The sequence below is a fragment of the Neomonachus schauinslandi genome, chromosome 3, assembly GCF_002201575.2.
Source record: "Neomonachus schauinslandi chromosome 3, ASM220157v2, whole genome shotgun sequence".
Taxonomy (NCBI): Eukaryota; Metazoa; Chordata; class Mammalia; order Carnivora; family Phocidae; genus Neomonachus; species Neomonachus schauinslandi.
Genome location: NC_058405.1, coordinates 191,812,526 through 191,827,557, shown reverse-complemented (window position 1 = coordinate 191,827,557; position 15,032 = coordinate 191,812,526). Strand labels below are relative to the sequence as shown.

Genomic DNA, 15,032 nt, shown 5'->3' with positions numbered 1-15,032 from the left:
GCCAGAGCCCTTCTCCCAGTTTCCTTGGGTAGGGGGGGCGGCATTGCCTTTCATTCAAGGCCCTCCTGGCCCTTCCCTCTGCACCCATGCTCCGCCCAGCACAGACACCGTCCCACCCAGTGGGAGCACCCAGAGAGGCCCAGGAATCACTGCACCCGGCTGGGTTCACTGGGTGCGTGCGTTAGCCCCGCCTCCTCCTCCCCCTCCCTTCTTCCCCATCCTCCCCCTCCTCCTCCTGCCTCCTCGGTTCATGCCTGCTGGGGTCTCTGGGACCCAGTGCCCAGCATCTCCGACCCCCATGCTGCTGGGGTGCCTGGGCTGGGCCCCTAGTGCTGCAAGGGGTTCCCTGAAATGAGCCCACACGTGGTATCCCCGACACGCTCCACCCTGAGACCCCCGGGCGTGTCCCCACTTTCCCAGTAAGGCCACCCCTGACCACCCCAGGCCCGTAGCACCTTTCTCCACCCACGTGTTCCATATTTACACATTTGCTTTTGGCCCCTGGGCCTGGTGCATACTAAGCCTCTGCAAATATTTGTTGAATGAATGAATACATTTCTTAGGAAGGTTTAATTTTTTGATTTTGAGAAGCCAGTTGCAGAGCAGACGGCCCTGCTGAATTCTCTCTTTTGCCCTAGTGAACTTTGTTTTGCAGGGGCTGTACAAAGCCAACGAGCGGTTTGGGCCAGGCATTGAGACCTACCCCGACGGCAGCCAGGACGTCGGGCTGTGGTTTCGGGAACACCTCATCAAGCTGTGCACAGAGGTCCCCAGCAGCTTCTCCATACACGACTACCCTGAGTACTCAGGCTTCCTTACGCACTCTCCTGCTAGAATCAGCCTCTTGGGCGAGGAGAAAATGGAGTGGGACCTGCATGAGGAACAGGACCCCTTTTTCTACGACTATAAGCGGTTTCTTCTGAATGATGACTTAACTCTGCCTCCAGAAATGTACACTTACTCAACCGACAACAGCCACCTGCCCATGACCTGCTCTTTCCGCAAAGAATTAGATGCCCTGATCTTCCTTAACGATGTCCCTCCGTTTGTTGAGGACAGCGAACCCTGGTTTATAAAAAATGAGACCCCTTTGATGGTCAAAATCCAGAAGCAAGCTTATAAGTACAGGTAAGTCATCACATCGTTCATCACCTCAGCGCCTGGAAGGCCTGCTCCTCCCCGCCGCTGACGGGCCTGCGCTCAGTGCTGGGCCCCCAGAGGCCTCCGGCGCCTGGCTGAGTAACTTGCAGGGTTATTTGTCAGGTTAAATCATATGTGCTCTCCTGTTTGACTGAGGCAGCCCCGAGATGGAGGGGGAGGGAAAGCCGTGACGGGCCTGTGAGCAGGGACATGTCCCCGGGTTTCGAGGAGAGGGGTGGGGCAGGCAGGTGCTGGGACCATCGATGTTCATACAGGGTATTGGGATGCCGGATCCTGCTCACCCAGTCTTGGGGGCAGGAGTGGTCAGGGGGTTGCTTGGTGAGCATGGAGAAGAGTGTAGAGCCTCGCAAGGGGATGTGGAATAGGGTCAACTCCTGAGTTGATGGGGCTGAGTTCAAATCCTGGTTCTGGGACCCTGTGTGTGTTTTCTCTGTACTGGTCGGAGCTTGCGCCCCAGCCTCTGCAGGTTGTGTCTGCGACTAGGTGTCTGGTAGGTCGGGTATCTACGCGAGGTCCACACAAAGAGAAGGGACTGCTGTTACCCTGATGTATGAGTAAGGATCTCACGCGAGAGCCAAGGTGGGAGAGCAGGGTAGGAGTAGGCTGGGGGCTGGCGGAGCCTCTGGCTTTTCCAAAATGGCTGGGAAAGATGGAGCTGCTTCGTTGGTCTCCAAAGACACCCTTCTTCCCCACCCCAGCCCTGGAAAAGTTAGCAGCTACTTGATGAAAACTGATATTTTAAGTTAAAATTTTGAAGAATATTTTCATTTGTTTACTAAACTTTGTCTTCTGATATCACTAAACTGTTTTAGAATTCATGTTTGGTAAACACAAGTGGCTGGCTACTTATGCATTCATGCTTCCCCCCACTTAATCCCTCCACCCATCCCTCCCTCCGTCCCTCCCTCCCTCCAGCCATTCATCCATCAACCCACTCACCCACCCACCCCTCCATCCATCCACCTAGCCATCCATCTGTCCATCCATCATGCAGACGTCAGCTGAGCCAGTAATTGTTGATAACTGTTGGGCACAGAAGGTGCCATAAATCCATAGATTGTTGACGGTGGAGGAGGTTATGTGTACACAGGAGGCTTAAGTGTGGGCTGGTGAATGGGTCATGGGACTTGCCTGTTATCTACTCAAAAAGTGAATGAGCAGAGGTGGGATGTGAGTGCTTGGTGCTGAGTGCCAGACCCATGTGTGTGCCTGGCCTCCTTCCTGCCCGGGGCCCCTCCTATGAGAGCCCCTTTCCCAGCACACATGAAGGGACCGATGAATCAGGTATGTGCAGGGCCCATGATAAGCCTGAGCATCTGCACCTGAGGGCCACGAGTCACACCACAGTGCTGCGTCCACGCTAGCTGTGATTGCTCAGTGGTGCAGCCCCCAGGGCTCAGGGTGCCTGAGGAGTGGACTGTAAGGGGAGGAAAAGGGCCTGGGGCAGGGCAGGGTAAGGAATGAAGAGAAGGGGTATAGGAGAGAGGGCCCCGAGTGGGGGTCCTGAGCTGGCCTAACACCACTGAGGCCCACCGTGTTGCCAGGAACAAGAAGGCCCACAGCAGCTGGAACATGGGTGCCATCCTGGAGGGGGACCGGAGAAGCTTTGCATGTCGTGGGCCCAAGGAGCGGCTTGCCAAGGACATGATCCTGAGGGCTGGGGAAGGGAACTATGACTGGATCTACGGGATCCTCAGGGATGACCTCGCCAGCGCTGATGTGGCTGATGCCAAGGGCTACACTGTGCTCGCTGCGGCCGCCGTAAGTCCCCATGCGGGGTGCCCCCGGCACTGTGGACCCGTGACAGTCTGGGGTCCTCTCCCCTCTGCGGGGCTGCTGTCCTCCCAGCCATAAGTGGGATGCACAGGGTCAGATGGCAGAGAGGCTGGGGCGTGTTGATCTTCCCACGCCGCTGTCTCTGAGTCACTCAGGTACCTGCTGTCCTCACGAGGCTGGCTTCCTCCCTCCAGGTTCACTGTCACAACAACATTATCAACCTTCTGCTGGACCACGGGGCCGACGTGAACAAGTACACAGACGAGGGCCTCACGGTGCTCAACATGTGCTTCCTTCTCTACTACCCGTCCAGGTGCTTCAAGCCCAACATCGCTGAGCGGACGGCGCCCAAGCCCCAGGTCAGCCCCTTGACCCTGCAGCCCGGCCTGGTGTCTGTAGCACCCTGTCCCCCATCCCCTGTCCCCCATCCCCCATCCACCTGTCCATGTCTCCTGGCCGTGGTCCCCGGCCTCCCTGTCTCTGTGCAGATGGGCTTCAGATGGGGTGAAGGGACACTGCGGCCCGCGGGCGGGAAGTGGGAGGCAGGGACGGAGCCAGCATGCCCGCTCAGTGTCCTGAGCTCTTACCGCAACGCCAAGGGCTATGTGTCCCATCCGAGCCACATGCACAGCAGTCGGCCCAAGACCCCTCCTGTGGGCCCCAGGGAACGAGACTCGGAGGGAGGGGGGGAAGGCTGGTGATTCAGGAGTGAGGCACCCCTTTGCCCGTTGTGAATAGAACTGCCCAGAGGTCCCTGGTCAAGCGTTAGCGTGAACTCCTGCTTTGGGTTGTGTGGGATGTACCCCCAGCCGTGGGATCGTGGGGTCACGTGGTGGTCCTGTGTTTCGTCCGTCCGGGAGCTTCTGAGCCCTGCCGCTGCTGCAGGGGGTATGCCTCCGTTCCAGGGCAGGCTCGGGGCCTCACAGCTGGCTGGGCAGTGCCCGAGGGCCTGCTCTCTGCAGCGCAGGGCGACCTCCGTGGCCTGTCTCCTGAGCGCCGGCTGCAGGGGCCGCGTCTGCACACCCCTCAGGGAACCCTGGACCCTAACTGTCAGCCCTGTGAGGCAGGCCCAGCCTGGGACTGACCTCCTCCCAGCAAGCCTTCCGTGGGGGCTGCGGCTTTCTGTCCTCGTGGTCAGGGCCCCTCCTGGGCAGGTGAGGGAATGGTGCTGGAAAAAGTCCCCTTGCTGGGACTCTTCTCTCACCTTAACCCTGTCTCCTGAATTTCTTCCTTGAGAAGAGGCGGGCAGAGCTCCTCAGGTACCAACACATGGCCCCCACCCCTGCTTCTCTAGGGCAGGCCTCGGTTCCTGCCTTCAGTTCCCTTAGGTGGGACCACACCAGCTCCTGAGGATTTCAGGGTGGGGAGTGGGTAAGGGAGCAGGTGCACGCGGGGAGGAGGCCAGAGCCCACCGGTTCCCTGCTGTCCTGGGTGGGGTGGGGGCCAGAGCCCACCGGGTCCCCGCTGCCTTGGGTGGGGTGGGGGGGTCAGGTGCACGCCGGGTCCCCGCTGCCCTGGGTGGGTCCTGTGTGCAGGCGGCAGGGAGAGATCTCCCGGGAGGCGGAAGCTGAGGAGCCCGCAGGAAGTCGAAGGTGGAGGGTTTGAGAACCAGCTGTAAGGTCCTTTTGCTTTTATGGCACCATTCATTTGTATCTGGTTTGTGAGTACACGCTCCTTCTTGGCCAGAAGTTGTTAACGTACAGAAACAACGACTTTCAAGTTCAAAGGTGATGGTGTGAACAGAGGTCCTGTGCTGTCACCCCTTCGTTGGGAGTGTTGTCCCCACAGCTTCTCCAGGTCCACAGCGTCTCCAGGGGACCCTGCCTGTAGGGGAAGAAGCCTCATCCATTATTGGTGAAGGCAGCAAGAGCCCCAGAAAGCGTTTTATTTGTACACTTAAAATACTGGTAAAAATCACTCCTCTGCCTTTCTTTTGAATGTCTCATTCCGAGACACACGGCTGTTCAGGGAGGCGTGCGGGGAACGCCGCCGACTAAGCAGCTGCCGGCAGGTGGAGCTCCCACCACGTCCCCACGCCCGCCGTGCGCAGCTTAGGGCGAATTCCATCCGCATCAGCGGGCTTCAGCCACAGAGCCGTCCCCTAAAGACAGGTTCTTTTTTTTTATTTTTTATTTTTTATTTATTTTTTAATTTTATTATGTTATGTTAGTCACCATACAATACATCATTAGTTTTTGATGTAGTGATCCACGATCCGTTGTTTTCATATAACACCCAGTGCTCCATGCAGTACATTCCCTCCTTAATACCCATCACCGGGCTAACCAATCCCCCCTCCCCCCTCCCCTCTAAAACCCTGTTTGTTTCTCAGGTCCATAGTCTCTCATGGTTCATCTCTCCCTCCAATTCCCGCCCCCCATTTTTCCCTTCCTTCTTCTAATGTCCTCCATGTTATTCCTTATGTTCCACAAATAAGTGAAACCATATGATAATTGATTTTCTCTGCTTGACTTATTTCACTTAGCATAATCTCCTCCAGGCCCATCCATGTTGATGTAAAAGTTGGGTATTCATCTTTTCTGATGGCTGAGTAACATTCCATTGTATATATGGACCACGTCTTCTTTATCCATTCATCTGTTGAAGGGCATCTTGGCTCTTTCCACAGTTGGCTATTGTGGACACTGCTGCTATGAACAGTGGGATGCATATGGCCCTTCTTTTCACTACATCTGTGTCTTTGGGGTGAATACCCAGTAGTACAATTGCTGGGTCATAGGGTAGCTCTATTTTTAAATTTTTGAGGAACCTCCACACTGTTTTCCAAAGTGGCTGTACCAACTTGCATTCCCACCAACAGTGTAAGAGGGTTCCCCTTTCTCCACAACCTCTCCAACATTTGTTGTTTCTTTCCCTGTCCATTTTGGCCATTCTAACTGGTGTAAGGGGGTATCTCAGTGTGGTTTTGATTTGAATTTCCCTGATGGCTAATGATGATGAACCTTTTTTCATGTGTCTGTTAGCCATTTGTATGTCTTCTTCAGAGAAGTGTCTTTTCATATCTTCTGCCCACTTTTTGACTTGATTATTTGTTTTTTGGGTGTTGAGTTTGAGCAGTTCTTTATAGATCTTGGATACCAGCCCTTTATCTGTAGTGTCATTTGCAAATATCTTCTCCCATTCTGTGGGTTGCCTCTTTGTTTTGTTGACTGTTTCCTTTGCTGTGCAGAAGCTTTTTATCTTAATGAAGTCCCAGAAGTTCATTTTTGCTTTTGTTTCACTAGCTTTTGGAGATGTATGTTGAAAGAAGTTGCTGTGGGCGATGTCAAAGAGGTTACTGCCTATGTTCTCCTCTAGGATTTTGATGGATTCCTGTCTCACATTGAGGTCTTTCATCCACTTTGAGTTTATCTTTGTGAATGGTGTTAGAGAATGGTCGAGTTTCATTCTTCTGCGTGTGGCTGTCAATTTTCCCAGCACCGTTTATTGAAGAGACTGTCTTTTTTCCATTGCATGTTTTTTCCTGCTTTGTCAAAGATTATTTGACCACAGAGTTGACGGTCCATATCTGGGCTCTCTATTCTGTTCCATTGGTCTGTATGTCTGTTTTTGTGCCAGTACCATGCTGTCTTGGTGATCACAGCTTTGTAATATAGCTTGAAATCGGGCAACGTGATGCCCCCAGCTTTGTTTTTCTTTTTCAACATCTCCTTGGCGATTCAGGGTCTTTTCTGATTCCATACAGATTTTAGGATTGTTTGTTCCAGCACTTTGAAAAATGTTGTTGGAATTTTGATCGGGATGGCATTGAAGGTATAGATTGCTCTGGGTAGCATAGACATTTTAACAATGTTTATTCTTCCGATCCATGAGCATGGGATATTTTTCCATCTTCTTGTGTCTTCTTCAATTTCTTTCGTGAGTGTTTTGTAGTTCCTAGAGTATAGATCCTTTACCTCTTTGGTTAGGTTTATTCCGAGGTATCTTACGGTTTTCGGTGCTATTGTAAATGGAATCGTTTCTTTAATTTCTCTTTCTACAGTTGCATTGTTAGTGTATAAGAAAGCAACTGATTTCTGTGCATTGATTTTGTATCCTGCCACATTACTGAATTGCTGGATGAGTTCTAGTAATTTGGGGGTGGAGTCTTTTGGGTTTTCCACAAAGTATCATGTCGTCTGCGAAAAGAGAGAGTTTGACTTCTTCTTTGCCAATCTAAATACCTTTTATTTCTTTTTGTTGTCTGATTGCTGTTGCTAGGACTTCTAGTACTATGTTGAACAACAGTGGTGAGAGTGGGCACCCTTGACGTGTTCCTGATCTTAAGGGAAAGACTCTCAGCTTTTCCCCATTGAGAATGATATTCGCTGTGGGTTTTTCATAGATGGATTTTATGAGCTTGAGGAATGTTCCCTCTATCCCTATACTCTGGAGAGTTTTAATCAGGAAAGGATGTTGTATTTTGTCAAATGCTTTTTCTGCATCAATTGAGAGGACCATATGGTTCTTCTTCCTCCTCTTATTAATGTGTTCTATCACATTGATTGATTTGCGAATGTTGAACCACCCTTGCATCCCGGGGATAAATCCCACTTGGTCCTGGTGGATGATCCTTTTAATGTATTGTTGGATCCTATTAGCTAGGATTTTGTTGAGGATTTTGGAATCCATATTCATCAGGGATATCGGTCTGAAATTCTCCTTTTTGATGGGGTCTTTGCCTGGTTTTGGGATTAAGGTAATGCTGGCCTCATAGAATGAGTTTGGAAGTTTTCCTTCTGTTTCTATTTTTTGAAACAGCTTCAGTAGAATAGGTATTATTTCTTCTTTGAATGTTTGGTAGAATTCCCCAGGGAATCCATCAGGCCCTGGACTCTTGTTTTTTGGGAGGTTTTTGATCACTGCTTCAATCTTGTTACTGGTTATTGGCCTATTCAGGTTGTCAATTTCTTCCTGTTTCAGTCTTGGCAGCTTATAGGTTTCCAGGAAGGCATCTATTTTATCCAGATTGCTCAGTTTATTGGCATATAGTTGTTGATAATAATTTCTAATAATTGTTTCTATTTCCTTGGTGTTAGTCGTGATCTCTCCCCTTTCATTCATAATTTTATTAATTTGGGTCCTTTCTTCTTTTGGATAAGTCTGGCCAGTGGTTTATCAATCTTACTAATTCTTTCAAAGAACCAACTTCTAGTTTCATTGATTTGATCTGTGTTTCTGGTTTCTAATTCATTGATTTCTGCTCTAATTTTAATTATTTCTCTTCTAATGCATGGCTTAGGCGTCGTTTGTTGCTTTTTCTCTAGTTCTTTAAGGTGTAGAGTTAGTTGGTGAATTTGGGATTTTTCTATTTTTTTGAGTGAGGCTTGGATGGCTATGTATTTCCCCCTTAGGACCGCATTCGCAGTATCCCATAGGTTTTGGACCGATGTGTTTTCGTTCTCATTGATTTCCATGAATTGTTTAAGTTCTTCTTTGATTTCTTGGTTGACCCAAACATTCTTGAGCAGAGTGGTCTTTAGCTTCCAAGTGTTTGAATTTCTGCCAAATTTTTTCTTGTGATTGAGTTCCAGTTTTAGAGCATTGTGGTCTGAGAATATGCAGGGAATAATCTCAATCTTTTGGTATCGGTTGAGACCTGATTTGTGACCCAGTATATGGTCTATTCTGGAGAAAGTTCCATGTGCGGTCGAGAAGAATGAATATTCTGTTGTTTTAGGGTGGAATGTTCTGTAAATATCTATGAGGTCCATCTGGTCCAATGTATCATTCAAAGCTCTTGTTTCCTTGTTGATTTTCTGCTTAGATGATCTGTCCATTGTAGAGTGGAGTATTGAGGTCTCCTACAATTAACGTATTGTTATCAATATGACTCTTTATTTTGGTTAACAGTTGGCTTATGTATATGGCTGCTCCCATGTTGGGGGCATAGATGTTTACAGTGGTTAGATCTTCTTGTTGGATTGACCCTTTAAGAATGATATAGTGTCCTTCTGTGTCTCTTATTACAGACTTTAGTTTAAAATCTAATTTGTCTGATATAAGAATTGCTACCCCAGCTCTCTTTTGAGGTCCGCTGGCATGGAAGATAGATCTCCATCCCTTCACTTTCAGTCTGGATGTATCTTTAGGTTCAAAATGAGTCTCTTGTAGACAGCATATGGATGGGTCCTGTCTTTTTATCCAATCTGCAACCCTGTGCCATTTTATGGGAGTGTTTAGGCCATTCACGTTGAGAGTGATTATTGAAAGATATGAATTAATTGTCATCATGTTGCCTGTGAAGACTTTGTTTTTATAGATTGTCCCTGAAAAATTTCTGTTGTAGATCACTCTTGGGGTCTTTCTCCTTTTATAGAACCCCCCTTAATATTTCTTGCAGGGCCGGCTTAGTGGTCACATATTCTTTCAACTTCTGCCGGTCGTGGAAGCTCTGCATCTCTCCATCCATTCTAAATGAAAGCCTTGCCGGATAAAGTATTCTTGGCTGCGTGTTCTTCTCGTTTAGTACCCTGAATATGTCTCGCCAGGCCTTTCTGGCTGGCCAGGTCTCTGTGGATAGGTCTGATGTTATTCTGATGTTCCTCCCTCTGTACGTAAGGAATCTCTTCCCCCTAACTGCCCTTAAGATGGTTTCCTTGGTTCTAAGATTTGCAAGTTTTACTATTACATGCCGGGGTGTTGGCCTGTTTTCCTGGATCTTGGGAGGGGTCCTCTCTGCCTCTAGGATGCGAGTATTTGTTTCATTCCCAAGATTAGGGAAGTTCTCAGCTACGATTTGCTCAAATATATCTTCTAGCCCTCTCTCTCTCTCCACTCCCTCCGGGATTCCAATTATTCTAACATTGGAATGCCTCATGGTGTCACTTATTTCTCTGATTCTATTTTCATGGATTCTGAGTTGTTTTTCCTTGGCCTCCTCTTTTCCCTTTTTGTCTATTATATTGTCTTCCAGGTCGCTTATTCTCTCTTCTGTCTCAGTTACCCTGGTTGTTAGATTATCTAGATTGGATTGGATCTCAGTGATAGCATTTTTAAGTTCTGCCAATTCCCCTTTTATTTCTGCCCTTAGAGACTCTATGTTGCCATTAATTGATTTCTCCATTCTAGCCATTGTCTTCACAATTGCTAGCCTGAATTCCATCTCTGACATCTTGGTTATATCTGCATCCATTTGTAAATCTGCAGCATAAGTCATAATCTCTGAGTCTTTTCTGTTTTGGGGGCTCCTCCTCCTAGTCATTCTGTTGATGGGTGTTTGAGGGAACGTATAGAGTCCAAATTATTGACCAGAACCCAAGCAAGATGCACCTGTTTTCTTGGGACCTTAGGGTTGCTGGCCTCTTGTTTTCCCAGCCTGTCTTCTGGGGGAGGGGCCTGCCAGGCTGTTACTCAGGCAACCCTGTTTGGGCAGAGTTGCCCTGCGCGCTGTGGCGGGGGATGGGCTCAGTGGGAATCAGTCTTTGGGGCTTCTGTTGTCTGTCGCCTTTCCCTGGTGGCTTTCCGCGTCTCTTCCGCGAGTCAGAGCAGAAGAGACCGTTTCCAACCCTCTGCCTCAGAGCAGAGAGACCTCAGTCTGTTCTTCAGTGAGCTCTCCAGGCCACACCGTCTCCGTTTCTGTCCGTGCTGCTATAAACTGCAGCGTCCTGGGTCGTGCACCCCTCCGCAGCGCCCCCAGTCCTGCCTCCAGGTCGGGGCACGTCTCTGCCCTTTGTGCTTCTAAAACCGCCAGCCGCTCCCAGTTCGCATGCACGTGACTCCACCGCTCGGGGTTTCCACCCCGGGGGTTGCAGTTCACCAGCGGGACCAGAGCACCAGGTTTCCGTCTCGGAGGCTGCAGTTCGTGAGCACGCGACCGTCGCTCCGGTTTCTGTCCGGGGGGCCTGCGGTTCGCGTGCGCGTGACCCCGCCGCTCTGGTTTTCCACCCCGGGGGCTGCCCTAAAGTCCTTTCCCGACGCTACCGGTCTGTGAGTCTGTGCCCTGTCCGCAGCACGCGAGGCTGTCACTCACCGGCGGTGCAGGATCCCCACGGCCAGGCACCCTCCCGCTGCTGTTTATCCTCCGATATCTGCCCTCAGAATCACGGCTCCCGGCTTCGTACCTCGAAACCAACCGCCTGCGATATTCTGTTTGTAGAGATCCAGATCTTCTTACATCTCAGGCTGGTTTCGTGGGTGCTCAGAGTGGTCTGGTAGATAGCCAGCTCAATTCCGGGGACCAGTTGAAATAGGGTCCCCCACTCCTCCGCCATCTTTCCCCTCTCTCTAAAGACAGGTTCTTAGCACACCACAGATGCCAACATCTCACCTGAAAAATTAAACAGCAAGTTTTTGAGTCCTCGGGGATCCCATCAGGGGCAGTTTCCCCAAGTTCCCATGTCAACATCTAGAATGGAGTCAAATGAGTCCAGACCCAGACGAGTTTGCATGCTGCACAAGGTTGAGATTTTTTGCTGCTTCAGCCTGTGACTGGTGCCCCGCTCTGTCCTGAGTCATAGGAGAAGCCGGGCTGCCGTCTGGGAGGAGGGACCGGTCCGGGGAGCACCGCCCCCACAAGGCTGTGAACACAGCCGCCGCCCCACCTGCTGCCCGAGATTGCCCGGGCACAGTCATGGCAGAGGGCCCTGGGGCCACCTCGTCCCCTTTGCCTACCATCTGACCCCTTATGGGGGGGGATCACAGAGAGTTGAGCCCCACCACCAGCGTTTCCTTTTTTTTTTTAAAGATTTATTTATTTATCAGAGAGAGAGAGAGAGCGAGCACAAGCAGGGGGAGAGGCAGAGGGAGAAGCAGTCTCCCCGCTGAGCAAGGAGCCTGATGTGGGACTTGATCCCAGGACCCTGGGCTCATGATCTGAGCTGAAGGCAGATGCATCACCGACTAAGGCACCGAGGTGCCCCCCACCCCCAGTGTTTCTGCCTTAGGGGTCTTGGGTGGGGCCCAAGAATCTGCATTCTTGGCCAGGCTGATGGCCCCGGGACCACACTTGGAGAGCAGAGGCTGTGAATGGGGCATGCAGGGCAGCATTACGGGCAGGAAGGTAGTGCGAGCCACATTGCCAGTCCTGTCATTTGAATGTCTCTAGGGTTGGGACGCCTGGGTGTCTCAGTCCCTGGAGCATCCGCCTTCGGCTCAGGTCGTGATCCCGGGGTCCTGGGATCGAGCCCCGCGTCGGGCTCCCTGCTCTGCGGGGAGTCCGCTTCTCCCTCTGCCCATCCTCTTGCTTGCGCGCGCTCTCTCTCTCTCTCGCAAATAAAATCTTCAAAAAAATAAATGTCTCTAGGAGCGACATTAAAAAGAGGTACAACAGGTAGAATTAATTTTGATGATATATTTTATTTAACCGTGTGTATCCACAATTGATTATCTGTGTGTAAAATCAGTTTATCAGGATAGGGGGACGCTCTGCCTTGTCTGCTCACGCACACCCCGGACCTGGACGGGCCTCAGGTTGAGAGCTCCATTGCCATGTGTGGCTGGTGGCTGCTGTGTGGCTCAGGTTTCCACGCGATGCCCCGAGGTGTTTGCTTCCCTCCCTGGACTTTCGCAAAGTGTTTTAGCATTGTCAGCCTCGGTGCCTGAAGAACGCTGTCCGCCGTGAGCGCTGGTCCTCACTAAAGAAGTCAGCTTCCCGCGGTTGTCACTCTGACTCTTCTAATGATTTTCCTTCTTTTTTTTGGTACTTTCCAAAGGAAGCTTCAAATATGCCAGTAAATCCCAACCACGCCTTCTCACTCCTCGAAGCGGCCAAGGAGTCTGTGTATTTAGAGGAATTGGTGCTCACCCCAGGCAGCCAGGAGCAGAAGTCGGCTGCGTGGGGCGGTGAGGAGGACGGCCTCTCTGTGGGCACCCAGCTGTCTCAGGAGCTGTCTCAGGAGTCCCCCGACCTGGGGGGCAACCCTCCGAAGTGGGACCGTCTGTCACCGCGGGGCAGCGTCAGCGACCTGGAGAAGGGGCTGGACCACGTGGTAGGGAGTCTGGACGGGCACACTCTGGGAAGCCAGGAGACGAACTTCGAGTCCGGCATCTGTGTGCGCAACTACTCCATCACACTGTCCCAAGACCTCCTGCAGAAGAGCGCCCAGGCCTACAGCATGCTGAAGGCCTCCTCACTCAGCACCACCGGCTCGGTAAAGGGCACCATGAGGAAGATGGCGCTGGCCATGATCGAGTAGGTTGCTGGAGCGTGGGCGTCGGGGCCGAGGGTCACTTTCAGGGGTGGAGCTCTGGCTCAGTGGGCCAGCATCACTTCCCCAGCCGCCAGGAGGGAGCGTTTCTGGAGGTGCGTGTCCCACACCCCCCAAGCCTGCGGGGATGCCGTGGGGCCTGTCCTGCGCACGGCCTCCAGGGGTGTCTGTGTGGCTCTGGGCTGGGGGCCTGGCTATGACATCAGGGGGACAGTGGCAGTGAGAATCCAGGGAGGGTGCCCTGGCTGCCGCAGAGCAGGGGGCACCATGCAGGTGCTCACACACACGCACACACACATACCACGGACATGCTCACACACACACACTTGCCTGCACACACTCACCCCCCCCCACTTGTCCGACACATTCACACATGCACACACACACCTGCTTACACAACTCATCTGCACACACTTGACCCCTCACTGCTCACACACCCTGCAAGTTATCCTACACACACACTCACACTCACCCCCTGCCCTCTCAAAGTGTGTCCCAGGTGTCCCAGACCCTGTTGGGGAGTCTGTAGGTGCAGACGATCCTCCTAACAATCCTCAGACGTCACCTGCCGCTTCGCTCTGTGACAGCCACACCACATCTCTTCCCTGGGCCCACGCGCGTAAGAGAACGCGCTCCGTTGAGGATGCACTCAGTGAAGCAGTAGAGGCTACTCAGTCATTACATCTTGACCCCGAGCTTACGGCTTTCTACTACTCTGTGACCGGATGGGAGGGACGCCGAAGCACATCTCCAAACCAGTCGGACGGTTTTCTCGAGGAAAGTGCTTCTCCAACAGCATGCGTTGCAAAGGGTGCTTGCCATGGTCCCCCCGGGCGACGCCGCTCTTCCTTGCAAGAACGACCAGCTGGCACACTAGGGTCACTCATCCCTGTGCGAACGCTGAGCCTCCCGCTTTAGGGGGGCAGCCGGCAGGGTGTGTGCCAGCGATGGCGTCTTGGTTCTCGAGTGGAAACTGGCATTTTGGAGGCCGTGCACCCCCCCATAGTGTCTAACGATGCGTGTCAGTGTGGGGGAGAGCTCAGGTCTTCCCACGTGACCAGGTCCCGATGTCCCGGACTCATGCACGGTTGGGAGCCCTCGCAGTGCTGGATTCTGATGCAGCCAAGTACACGTTTTTCATAAAAAGACGTTATTTTTGTTAATATGCAGTGGGTTTATTGTTACTTTTTAAATGTCTTAGTATTTAAATTTTTTTTCTCATTTTAATTGTAATACAGTAGACATGGATGGATGGAACCTGCATAAACAAAGCTCTTTGGGGTCCTTGAAGGATGTTAGGAGCAGAAAGGGGTCCCAAGAGCAGGACGTTTGAGAACCGCTGCTGTAGACTGACCCTGCCTCTCCACTGCCTTCTTGTCTGCCCCACCTGGTACTGCGCCGGCAGTGGGGCCAGCAGGACAGGCCAGACCCTCCATCCTCCCGCTCTCTTACCGTTCTTAAAGCCTGCTTGGCTCCTCATCACCTTGACCTCCCTGCCCAGAGGGACTGCCGTCCTGGCCGGTCGGGTCTTGGCGAGGCTTCCCCACTGATGCCGGCTCTGTGCTCCTCATAAGAGCTGTGTGTGTCAGTGTGTATGTGCACACACATGGACGAGTGTGTGTATGTGTATGGCGTGGTCGTGTGTTGTGTATATTGTATGTATTGTGGTACATGCACGTGTGTGATACGCATGGTGTGTGTGCTGAATATGCATGTGTTGGGTGTATGTACATGTATCTGCATGATGTGCATGCGGGTGTATGTGTTGTGTGTATATATGTATGCATGTGGTATATGTGAGTGTATTACATGTGTACGTGTGTTCCATGTGTATATATATGTGTGGTGCATGTGTATGTATGCATGTGTCGTGTGCATGTGTGTGGTAGGTATGTGTGTTGTGTGTACGTGTGCATGCAGTGTGCATGCAGGTGTTACGTGTGTGCA

The 15,032-nt window shown here is 51.6% G+C and overlaps 1 protein-coding gene across 1 annotated transcript in view; it reads left to right on the top strand.

The window, feature by feature from the left end:
* Positions 1 to 15,032, top strand: part of ANKMY1 (ankyrin repeat and MYND domain containing 1) — a 43,476-nt gene that overhangs the window by 10,652 nt on the left and 17,792 nt on the right. The window contains exons 4-8 of the mRNA XM_021679014.2: positions 656 to 1,128; positions 2,706 to 2,922; positions 3,132 to 3,296; positions 3,426 to 3,630; positions 12,643 to 13,069. Of these exons, the coding sequence (XP_021534689.2) occupies positions 656 to 1,128; positions 2,706 to 2,922; positions 3,132 to 3,296; positions 3,426 to 3,630; positions 12,643 to 13,069 (1,487 nt within the window). The remainder of the gene's footprint in view (positions 1 to 655; positions 1,129 to 2,705; positions 2,923 to 3,131; positions 3,297 to 3,425; positions 3,631 to 12,642; positions 13,070 to 15,032) is intronic.